The sequence below is a fragment of the Girardinichthys multiradiatus genome, chromosome 10 (assembly GCF_021462225.1).
Source record: "Girardinichthys multiradiatus isolate DD_20200921_A chromosome 10, DD_fGirMul_XY1, whole genome shotgun sequence".
Lineage (NCBI taxonomy): Eukaryota > Metazoa > Chordata > Actinopteri > Cyprinodontiformes > Goodeidae > Girardinichthys > Girardinichthys multiradiatus.
The window spans coordinates 17,898,352-17,911,139 of record NC_061803.1 but is presented as its reverse complement, the minus strand read 5'-3'; the positions used below and the strand labels follow the sequence as shown (position 1 = coordinate 17,911,139).

General features: G+C 38.5%; 1 protein-coding gene across 1 annotated transcript in view; it reads right to left on the bottom strand.

Moving 5' to 3' along the window:
• Positions 1-12,788, bottom strand: part of sdk2b (sidekick cell adhesion molecule 2b) — a 543,702-nt gene that overhangs the window by 21,799 nt on the left and 509,115 nt on the right. The window contains exons 37-42 of the mRNA XM_047377275.1: positions 10,680-10,866; positions 6,429-6,566; positions 5,880-6,089; positions 4,282-4,407; positions 2,114-2,278; positions 1,817-1,957 (exon numbers count right to left, since the gene is read on the bottom strand). Of these exons, the coding sequence (XP_047233231.1) occupies positions 1,817-1,957; positions 2,114-2,278; positions 4,282-4,407; positions 5,880-6,089; positions 6,429-6,566; positions 10,680-10,866 (967 nt within the window). The remainder of the gene's footprint in view (positions 1-1,816; positions 1,958-2,113; positions 2,279-4,281; positions 4,408-5,879; positions 6,090-6,428; positions 6,567-10,679; positions 10,867-12,788) is intronic.

Below are 12,788 nucleotides of genomic sequence, written 5' to 3'. Positions count from 1 at the left end.
TGGTAGGTTCAATAGCCGGGGCCAGATTCTAGACGGAGGCTTTGAGAGTGTCTTTGTGCTGGAGGGAGAAGGAACTTCTTGTTTTTTCTCTGTCAGATAGAAAGATGGGCAGTGACCCGCAAGGACCCTACCCCTCCCCAGCCTGGCAGCCAAACAGGTCCCTGAAAAACTGCTGAGCTTAGGAGAAATACTAACTGATGTCAGAGCTGCTCTGAAAGGACAAATGCCCAAAGCCCCAGCCCCCCCACCCCACCCGACCACCACCAACGTCACCAGTCCAACTTCAATTCACCTCTCTCTTTCTTTTCCAGGCCCACAGTTCCTAATGGTAAGACAAGTTGAAAGTAAAAATACAGTCAAAGAAAAAAGAGAGTACATCTTCTTTCAGTTCTAAAGTTTTGACATGACAAAATAATCTGGACTATACCAGCTCCCTAGTTTATTTAACTTTCGCCTGAAATGTAACAAAAACAACAGAGTACCACACTTTCAATATTTATTATTATTATTATTATTATTAATAAGCAGAACAAACTCTGGGTAGTCATTGTTTGCCTGACTTCATAAGCCTTTTACATTATTGAGCAACTTAAAAAAAAAAAAAAAAAATATCTTTACAACATTGTTTCAGTTTATCGAGGTTTTCTTTCTCCACAGTTCTCTTGAGATCCCACCACAGCATTTCAATCGGGTTGAGGTTTGGACGTAGGCTGATCCATTGTGACACCTTAATACTTTTCTCTTTCAGCCATTCTGTTGTAGATTTGCTGCTGGGTTTTTGGATCATTGTGCTGTTGCTCACCCAGAATGAGCTGAGATTCTGTTGTAAAGCAAGTGACCTCACATTTCACTCCCAAATACTTTGGTACATAGAGGAGTTCAAGGTGAACACAAGGACTGCAAGCTGCTCAGGACCCGTGGCTGCAAAGCAAAGCCAATCATCATCCCTCCATATGTTTTGCCTGTTTGTGTATTGTTACCAAACATCTCGATTTTAATCACACCTACCCTAAAGCTATTGTACCAGAAATGTTGTAGATCATTTAAATGCAACTTAGTAAACTTAGGTCATGTTACCATGTTATTTTTAGAGAGAAACTTTCTCCTGACAACCCTTCCTAAAAAGCCATACTTGTTCAGCTTTAAATTGTATTGCCATGAACGTTATCATGTAACATGCTAAGGCCTGTAGAGTCTCCTGTTTTCTAGCAGGTTCTCATAGAATAAATGTCACAAAATGGCAGGATAATGTTTTATGTCTATGTTGGCCATCCCAAATTGGCAACCATCATATGAAAATTATCTCCATAGAATGATGGACTTCAAATAGGTATAATCCTTAACAGATTGATAAGCAGCTGTTGCTGCTTATCAAAGGTCATTGCTGAGGACTTTCCCTCCTAGCATTGTGTTGACACACACCTGTATTCTTCAGACCAAAATTTGTGGTGGTGAAACTTGCTTATTATTAATAAATTGAAGAATTTGACTGGTAGCATTTGTTTGCTACCTTCCCTGTTAGATTCTATAGAAGCAGAAAGGATATAGTTTTCCACGCACATCTTATCAGTTTTTGCTTCCTGTTTGTCAAATGAATAATATTTTCAAAGTTTTATAATGTCCTGCGATATTAAATGCTGAAATTGAAAACTGCTGTTCCTTCTTTTTACCATGACTGCATAGATATCAAACAATGTTTCAGAATTGCAGATTGGTGAATCTCTTCAATGAGAGGTACAACTTTACAAGACTAAATAAGATCTTATGAACCAAAACGTTTTCATCACAGTTAAGTGGTAAATGTATATGCCCTCACCTGATTCAGACTTCTTTGCATATTTCTTGCTCTGTCCTCTAATGATTAGGATAAAAACCAGCAGCAGGATGAAAATGAGTCCCACCAACGCCACAACAACGAGGAACCACCACTCCTCGTAAAACGGGGCCACTTTCTGAGCTGAAAGGAATGTGGAAAATTGGAATTCACGCTTGTTAGAAATGTGCAAGGCATGTTCCTGTGAAGTCTGAAAGATCCCGGGAAATTTTAATTAAGTTTGGAATGTAATTTAATTCACTTCATTCAGTTCTATTAACAAACACATAAAAAGCTTACCAGATATAGAGGGAGAAGGCAGGCTTGGAGAGCCGTAGCCATAGTCGTTCACTCCGATTACCCGGAAGTCATAGCTGACGCCTTGTTTAAGTATGTCCATGTTGAATGTATGTGATGTTGCATCCTTCGGGATATCCTTGATTATGATATCCCACAAACCCTCATCTACAACAGAAATGAAACTTTACTTTAATCCAAAAGGAGACTAAAACATTTATTTAAGCACCAAAGGTTTTAAAGCTTGTGACACCATTACTGCCAACAACATGTTGGCAGTAATGGTGTCACAAAGTTGTTTCTTTTTGATATAAAACAACTGGCTGGCTTCCAGCTCTCAGGGTTAATTGATAATTCCTTAAAATATTACACAATCCATCAATTTTACAGCTCTCGTAAAAAATTACAGCAACTGAATCAGCAACACAAACACCAGCACCGCCATTTTTCAAATGGAGCAGCTCACTATGGAGATCTTGCCAGAGATCGTTCAGTACATGTCGCTGCTTGTAAATATCAATGTACACTGTGACACTTTTAATGTGCTACACAAACATAAACAAGAAACAAAAAAGCTGGTGAAATTTGTAGATGCCCAGTGAAGGAATAAGTGGTGCTTTTGGATTACCTTAAGCACAGCCTGGATATTATTCGCATCCAATGTATCACACTTAACTAGTCTCTATATTCTAACATTGTTTAGTCCACATTCCTCCTTCTGAGACAACAAACATCCATCATTGCATTCATCCTGACATGAACGTGTCAGTCACAGCTGAAACAGGACGCCAATTCTCCCAGATGCAGTGCCTGAATCAATAACATATTAAATATCAGAGGTGCAAACTCAGAGCCATTAAATGTTGACTTTTCACATGACTTTCTGGATTTAAAGAATCACAAGAGCTAAGATAAAGTTGGGTTCACTAATCTGAGAGTACAACATGCGTGATATTTTTTTAAGATTAATATATTTCCCTTATATTCTGACCCTCTTTTATTGCCTAGAGATACGGATCATGCCTGAAAGATCATCTTTCATCGTATACCAGCAGCTAGAATGAGCAACCTAATACATTACACATTGCATCTGTGGAAATTGTATGTTAAATAAACTGAGAGAGCATTATACATATAAGCAGTTTAAACGTGTTTATAATTTGACTTCATGATGCCTTAATAAATAATTCATACCTCTTGAACTTTTTCCACATTTTATCATGTTAAAACCACAGACGTTTATTTTATGAGAACTTTATGTAATAAATCAACACAAAGTAGTGTCTAATTCTGAAATAAAATCTGCAATATGTGACATACATTTGTATTTAGCCTTCTTTTCTCTGAAACCCATGAATACAATCCAGTGCAACCAATTGCATTCAGAGGTCGCCTGACTAGTAAAAATATTCTACCTTTGTGTAACGAAAACAGGCACACAATATTCAATCTGTTAAGGGTTATACCTATTTGAAGTCCATCATTCTATGGAGATAATTTTCATATGATGGTTGCCAATTTGGGATGGCCAACATAGACATAAAACATTATCCTGCCATTTACCTGCTACAAAACAGGAGTCAAACTATGGACCTAAATCAAATTTTAAGCTAATAGCAAGACCTAAACATTGATGTTCAAAGAGAAGAATGGGTAGAAATTCTAATCCCTAAAATGTACAAAGCTGTTTGAGGCATAGCCCAGACTTGCACCTAAAACTGTGGCAAAAATATAGTTCAACAACATTTTGACCAAGGGGGGTTAAATACAAATTCATACCAGGTATCTCTTTCCCTTCACTTCATAATTATTTGCTACTTTGTGTTGATCAATTTCGTAAAGTCCCAATAAAATACATTGAATTTTGTGGTTGTAACATCACAAAATGTGAAAAGGTTTTAGAGCTATGAATACTTTTACAAAACACGTCATTGTTCTTTTTTTGAATGACTAACCTTTATTACCCACTGCTGAAATGTAATGCTAACAGCTTGAGAAAAAAATGTAATGCAGATGCAATACATAAAACTGGCACTGTGTGTTTTTAATAAGTTGAAGCAAATATACACTTTCTATGAATTCCAAAAGCCCATTTTGCATGTGGAAAAAGCAGCCAATTTCAGTTTTTGCAGTTTTGGGATTTAGCATGGATCTGGTCTAAGAATTCCCACCTGAAGGTCTGGCCTCGATGACGTATCTTGTTATAGGAGCACGTCCTGGGTCACCACCCGTCCAGTGAATGGTCAGGCCTGACCCGTAACGTGTTATAAAAGGCTCTCCAGGTGGTCCTGGGGCTCCTGAAAAGGAAGGCCAAAGTTTAAAAGGAAAAATTTGTTTTTATTTGTTAAAAGGAGACATTTGGAGTAGTCATAAAGAGTCCGTATATTAGCTAACCGCTACCGACTGTGGTCATGATAGTGATAATGTTGTGCTCAATTGTGCGCTATGATAAATTCAATTCAACTTCAATTCAGAGCCATTTTTTCTAAATTTAAAAAATTTACTTTTGAAATGTACATTAAATGAACTAAGCTTGAAAATTGTGAATATATTCGAGCAGCTTGAACCAGCATTATAGCAAATATTATTTTAGCTGTATTACATTTGCATGTAACAGATTTTGTAAAATACTTTTTTCAACCAAATGTCTGTGTTGCTGCATGTAGCTGTCTGCACAATGGCTGCTCAATGTATCCATCCATCAATTATTATTTCCGAGTCTCATATCTGCATAAATCATGCAAATGAAGTGCTGTAGCTCAGAAAGACAGAACTCATACTGATAAGCAGCAGGGTATGTATGAATAGTAACACAGACTTTGTTTGATTGAAAAAACAAATGTTACAAACTAAACACTGCCTCATAAACAATAGAATGACGTATAAAATACTTAGCCATCTCATTCATTTCAGCTGCTACTACATGTTTGTGCTGGTGTAGATTTAAAGGCAGAAATTTGCTTGTAATTCAGCCCTGATCTGCGAAGGGCATTAGCTTGAGTGTCCGTTTAGAACGTCTCCTTGATTCGGGATCAACAGCTAGCGAAAAGCAAGTTAGGGCCAACTTAAAAGCTCTTAAAAGTAGTTTTTTCTAAGTCAAAATGAAGTCTCAATTCTCTAAAGACCAAAATAATTGTTCTCCTATGGGATGAATGCATGCCTTCTAAGTTGCCTATTACACTTCATTGATGTAGATAATGAATTTAAATAATGCACTGTTGTCTGCTTGTTCTGCTTTAATATCAATAACCACACAAACATTTAACAATTTGCTGTCATGATTTATGAACAATGGTTTAACAGCATGGTGTCCAGTATTCAGGTTTCTTCAACATGGTTGTTTGTTCAGCCTTGGCTGAGCATGATCTAAAAAAAAGGTGTGGAGTGGATCTTGATTGATTTGTCACCTCATGAATGTCTCTAACTTAATGGCTTACTTTCACCCCGTACTATATAAAAACCACTTAAGAGACTCAAGTTCAAAACTTTGAGCAAAGTTTATGTCTCAAATTCTCATCTCAGCTTGTGACAAGAGTAGGTCATAGTAGCTCACCATTAACACCTGTGCAAAAAACCATCTGATGGAAGGCATGGAATTTTCACGTTTGAGCAGCTAAAGATTAGGCCCCATTAAAACAAACTTTAACCTGGAATTTGAATATTGTTTTTATTGCAGGTAAAACAGTGATGGCTCACAACTACTTCACAGAGCATATTTTACAGAAAACTAAGGTCCCTTTTATTTCAAAATAGAATTCATGACAACTACCTTCTCCTGGCCCAGTGGTGATATTGGCCTCCACCTCCGGCCCATAGATAAAGGTCTTGGCCTGTATGCGGAAGTTGTATGTGACGCCATCAGCCAAGTCTCTGAGTTTCAACCAGAGGGGGCCGCTCCCCTTCACGTCCACTGTAACTGTCTTACTGACGCCTGGGGGGGAGGGGGAGTGAAGACAGTCGGCACAGGCCACTGAGGGGTCTGGACAAACACACCACATTTAGAGCAGGTCTTTCACAAGCCAGGCAATGGGGGGAGCACACTCAGCACAGCCAAGTGAACATGCACACACACAGGTACAGAGTTATCAAGTTATTAATTTGAATTTATTCTTAAAATCTTGTGTATTATATGGAATAAAAGCAGGCACTTCATAAAGAGTTGCAGTAATGTGAGTTGTTTAAAACAGTGAGATGATTTGATTCAGACAAATCCAAAGTGCTCCACCTTCAGTCAGTGATTTTAATGTATCCAGTACAAAACAAAGTAGTCAACAAGTCAACAGCCATTCAGTTCAAGTCAGTAAGGATGAGAGATTACCATCCACAGGTGTTATTGGCTCATAAACCAGACGGTAGCCTTCAAGGATGCCATTAGGGAAGGTGGGTTCACCCCAGGACACGTTGACTGAAGTAGTGGTCAGCTCACTGAAATGGATGATATTCGGGGCACTTGGAGCTGGAAGGTATATGAATCAAATATTAAAAAAAAGTCACTATGTTTAAAGGGTTTAGTAGACAAAACTTTGGACATGAGCAACAACAATGTTTGACAGGTACGAGGGCTTTCGTGCACACAACTACCAAGATCTCTATCCATTCACTCGCAAGAACTGCTTTTCTTCAAGGACAAATCCTTGACCAATCATTTAACAAAATGAATACGTTTGAAACCTTGGAGATAGTTTTATAAACAAGGATAGTTTGTTTTTATTTTTGATCTTCTCCTGACGCTAAAGAATGTGATAGAACCGAACATGATAAGAATTTTTCATGTAGGTTGACTTGCGTGCAGTGTGGTTACATGTTTTCAAAGTCTGCCTCTGATTGGCTGAGCAGGACTCATAATGACTCCTTTCCCCAAAGCGGATGCCTCCCTGGCAGTTACGTTTTCAGACTCTCAGCAAGGTGAAAGAGAGGAAAAGACCCAGGACTAGCAAGAAGTTTTTAACAACTGGGGTAACATGATGCCTAATCTGCTTGTGTGCTTTGCTATCTTGTCACATTCATAAATTAATACAGTTTAATATAGCTTATTAATGCTATATGGCTCAGAGCAATGTATAAAACAATTATTGAAACAGATATAGTAAAAAAATACATAGTAGGCCCTCATATTTTAGTACTCTGCACGAGTGTGGAAAATAGTGACCAAAACATCTGCAATCTCAGTTTCATCAATTGGAAAACAGTATATTGCTGGCTTTTATAGCTTTTTAGTTGAGGTTACTGTGATTGCTTAAACTTGGTATTAACTCGAGGCCCATCTTGAAGCTCACAACTGTGTGTGTTTGCCAAAGTGTAGTGATAACTTTCCTCTCATTAAACTCTAAATCTAAAGCTTTAAACAATTTGATCTGTGGATTTCCTCACTGCTGATCTAGAGGAAGTGCTGTAAAACTGTGGATGCTGCAGTTCTACAACTTCAAGTTAATGGTTTTGAAGAGAGTCACTTGTACACAGACTGAACAGCACTGATTGGGTCAGCTCTAGAGTTTTGTTAAAATAAAAGCAGGTTAAAAGGTTCTGCCTCTGATACAAACACCATCTGACCCAGGTCAAAGTAATCCTCCAGGCCCCATTAAGGTGGGCCGAGCTTGTGCTTGAAATAAAGCTCAGCCTACAGTGCATTGCAAGCTACTAGCTCTTGATCTTGTCCTCCTTTTGTTTTCTTATAATACACATGTGCTTTATTGGAATTTTATGTGATGAACAAATCACAAAATAGTGCATAATATTCAATTCGATGAAAAGGGATACAAAAATGTTTTCCCATCAGAAATCTAAAGAATTTGATCTGCATTTGAACTTCGATAGCTCTAAATATAATCAATGCATCAGTGCAACATAATCAGTGCAACTAATTGTCTTTAAAATGAATATTTTAGGAAATTGGTCCATCTGTATGTGACATTAGTTAACACACACCACCAGACCAAGGAACAAAGCCGGCAGGTCAGAGATAAAGTTGTGAGAAGATGTAAAGCAGGGTTAGGATATTAAACTTTATTGCAAGCTTTGAACATTTTACAGACCCCTGTTCAGTCCATCATCTGAAAATGAAAAGAGTTTAGCTGTCGTGGTGCGACATTTTGGTCTTTGCTTTTGGTTTTGTGTTTTTGTTTACCTTTTAGCTAGATATTTCTTATTTGTGTTTTGTATTCATGTTCGTTGTGGTTTTCTGTTTTGGGTTATCTTCTGCCCCCCGGTGTGCTCTCCTCGCTCCTAGTTCCCTTTGCGTCACTTTCCTGTTTTCTTAGAAGGGTTTCCTTATTATGATTATTATTATTTATCAGAGTTCTCTGGCACTCTCTTATTTATTAGTTTCTTTTTTGTTACTCCTCTCGTCATTTGTTTTCCCCTTTTAGTTATTACTTGGTTTAAGTTCCCTTTATTCTCCTGTTCTTCTTAGCTTTGTTCACCTAGTTCATCCTTGTTCCCCAGCCTCTCCTCTTTTATTCTAGTCCTTGTTTCATCTGCTTCATTCTTAGTTTTATTCTATCAGTGTTGGTTTAGGTTTGTTTACTTTTGTAGTCAGGGTTTCCTTATGGTTTCTGTTTTACTAAGTTCTTAGGTTCTTGTGTCCTTCAGTTCATGTTTATCCTTGATTCTTATGCTTTATTTTTATCTTGGTTTATAGTTTCATTTAGGTCTGCTTACTGTGTTGTCTTTAGTCCCTTTCCTCATGCTTTGGTTTTATTAGGTTCACCTGCTCCCTCTGCCTCCTTGTCTCACCTGTTCTTAGTTCCTTTGATTACCTGCCTTTGTTCTCCCTCTGTATATTAGTTGGTTTTGTTTCATTGCCCTTTGCTGGTTCCTCTCGTCTCTCACCTTCGTTCATTGCCCTCGTCCATGCTTTGAGTTCCGCATGTTCCTGCAGAAACTTTGTAAGTTTGGATTTCTGACTCTGGTTTACATCTGCAATGTTTTTGTTTCCTTTTTGATATTTTGAATAAACTGAAGACCGCTTGAAATGCTGTACCCGAGCTCTTGTCTGCACTTCGTTCCACCCCAAAACCCTACTGTGACATTAGCACAACTGAAAACCTACCAAAACATGGGTGTCCACCTAAACTGACAAGCAAGGACAAGGAGAGCATTCTTCAAGAAAGCAAAGAGGCCAACTCTGGAGGAGCTGCAGAAATTCATAGCTCAGGTGGGAAGAAGCTGTCGATTAATCACACACTCCACGCACATTTCAAATAGTTCATTAAAAGGTAGCTAGTAGAAAGCTATTGTTGAATGATAAGTACCATTTGCAGTTTGCCATAAGCCATGAAGGGGATGGTAAACTTGTGGAAGAATTTGCTCTGATCACATGAGACCAAATAAAGTTTTCTGACCTATATGCAAAACACTGGGAGGTGAAAAACTAGCACAGCCCCCAATATACAAACCATCCACACTGTGAAACAGGGTAGTGATGGCATCATGCTGTGGGAATGCTTTTCTTCAGCAGAGATAGGGAAGCTGATCAGAGCTGAGATGAGTGAAGCTAATTACAGTGAAATCATGGGTGAAAGCCTGATTTCAGTTTTAAGATGCATAAAGCTGGTAGAGAATGTAGAGAATGGTGGACTTAAGTATTAACTCAGGGGGGTTGAATGCACATGCATACCACACTTTTCAACATTTCTTTACAAAACTTTTTGAAAAGCATATATCATTTTCCTTTTACTCTTCACATTTCTGCACTACGTTTTGATGGCATGTCACAAAAAATCACAGTATCATACATTCGAGGCTGTGGACTTAATACACTGTGTGTAAATAATGAAAAATGTAAAAATGGCTGTATTTGTCCTTAAACTTGTCAGACAAGAGCTGATACTCTCAAAGAAGATATACTTTCTAAATGGTTGGGACTGTTGTCTCCCCAATGTTCTTTCCTTCACACTTTCCAGCTTTTCTTCTGCCTCTTCATTGTACAACAATCCTATCTGAGGGAAAAGTAGAAACTTTAAACAGCTTCTTTTTAAGTTTTTTCAGTCTGACAAATGGTAGTAGGGTTACATAAAACAGCTCTCTTGAAGCAGGGGAGATAAAGATTGTTTTGATACATTTCTGATGGGGTGCAAGCAAAAAGTCCCATGAGTCAGAAATAGATAGAAGATGAAAAAAAAATAACAGTAAGAAAAGGGATGATGAGGCTGTACACACAACACGACTTTACCCTTAGAGCTTCTTTCATAACGAATGGGTCAGCTGATTTGAAACTTATGCTCAGTATGTGGCTCTCCTAACATCTTTTACCACGCTGACAGCAATGATTAGCATCATTGTCGCTTCATTCTTTTCTTGTGGTTGACTGTTCTGCTTTGAGGGAACTCTGAGGGCTCTCCGAATCAACAACAGCACAAAACTAGGACTAATGAATGAACAGAACCATACACTCTCTCTAATCTATCTGTTTTAGTCACGTCATCCTGTCAACATTTGTCTTCACCTTGTTTTCATTCTCTCCAGAGTAGAGATATTTGCTCTGCTTAATTCCCCTTTAATGGTTGTTAAGCTATTTTATACTGATTAAAGAATTTAAGTATTTATTGAAAGATGTTTCTGCTGGACTTACCAGCTTGCTGAGTACGTCCCCTTGTTGGAGGGCTGCGGGGTCCATCACCCGCAGCGTTAAAGGGGGCCACGCTGATCATGTATGTGGTGTAACCAGTCAGGTTCTTCAGTTTCACCCCCCTCTCTGGCATGAAAAGAGTCCGCAGCCGCTCTGTCTCGTTCTTACGCTGGAACTCCCAAAAGTAAATCTAAAAGGAATATTGCAAATATTACATATTACATGAATTACATATACAGTTGCTTCTGTCTGGAAAAATGTATACTAATGGAAGAAAAAGTATATTGAAGTTCCACGATTCCATATGGTTTCCACACTACAATTCCAAGATTTTCAGTCAATTTCAGAACACTTTATTTATTTATTTCTCTATTTAAAAGAAATGACGGCCATTTAATGAACATCGTTAAACCCTGTAAATTTGCCAGATTTAGTGAATGGACTCATTTGTATCTGTATAGTCCCTGGCAGGCTGATGGTATAAAACCTAAAGAGAAGTGAAAAAAAAAAACAACACAGAATAAAAAGTAGATAAGACAAAAATAACATTGAAAAGTCATTGAAAAATACACAAAGTTTTGCTCTGGCTGGGCCACACCAAAATGTTAAAATTGCTTCCAATTAGAAGAAACATGTTGGCAAATTAAAAGACAATTTTAAGCCAAACTCTTCAAGGGGGTATAAATGATTTCAGCATAGCTGTAGAATATGATGGAGATTCACAACCTTTCACCAACACCACACATTTCATGCCAACATCTTTTTAAGGATGAGCATGTCCATTCACTTTTATTTATAAAACGACAATTTATAAAACTCCTACAATTCTCCAAACTCAATAATTTCTGTTTCTCCAAAATATCATATTGTCAAAGGTTTTTTTAAGCTTTTTTGAACAATAATTCTACAGTTTTAAGGTCTATGTATGAATGTCTAAGCGGTAATACATGTTGGAAAAATGATATATTGAAAATAAATGCTAACATCACCGTCTGTTACATATGGGCTTATCCGCTTAAAATTTGAAAACTGAAACTTAACAGTTTTAGAATCTTTTCAATATGAAATATAACAATTAAATTAAGTAAACTATTAGAACATGACCTCACACACTGAAGAACTTTCATTTTCTCATGCATGGGAAGAGTGTCTGCAATTAAGATGATGGTCCTCCTTCAAATAAGTTATATCCTCTCTATGATGCCAGTTAAAACACCTCAGACTTGGTTCAAAAGCTTAGATTCTATCATGTCAAACTTTTTTTAAACATCTAAACCTCCATGCATAGGTTTCAAAACTTTACAAAAGGCTTAAGGTTTTGGGGGACTGGAACTTCAAAGCTTTTATAAATGTTACCTGGAACATAGATTTATAGATATATTCAAATGGATTTGAAAAAATCCATCATATCCTCTATGGATAAAAATTGAACAAATGCTTTTTAGGGAAATCTGTATTTTAGATATTCCATTTATCAGGCCTTCAATTAAGCAGCATAGCTGTTTTAAAAGCATCGCTATCAGTACATGTCTGACAGCCTGTGGGGGGCGGGGGTGGGGGATGCGTCGGTTGGCCTATGGCTCCTGGGGATGTGTCAGGCCGGCCATGGGCCACAGTGGCTACGCTGGGCACTGGTGGAAATCCCTCCCTCTTGAACTTCCAAGGACCATTTTATCAGATGGGATGGTTATGTGCCCTATCTTCCTTGGTCCTTCTGAGTTTTGGCTGGCGCAATGTGCTGGAGCCTGCCCACCGTGTTGGGGTCTCACCTGCTTGGTGCTAGGCTGTCTTGCTGCCAGGAGCTGGTGCGGGCTATGGGCCACTGGGGGGACTGGGTCCCAGGCTTGGCCTGCGCAAGCGGGAGATGGCTATTATGGCTGGGTCGGGGGGGGCCCGTGCCCTATGTCAAAGCCTTTGCCCCTTTTGCCTGGGGGCTGCTGCTCCTTTGTTTTACTGATGAACCTACCTCTATAAGAGGCATATGGCCGCCTTGGCGAGACGTCGTGTGCCTGTCAGCCTAGGGCTGCTGCGACCTTCTGGAGCTGAGGCCAACTGTCCTTTGCTGGTCTTGAATGCTGTGTATTGCAGGCCTTCTACCTTTCTCGCCACTTT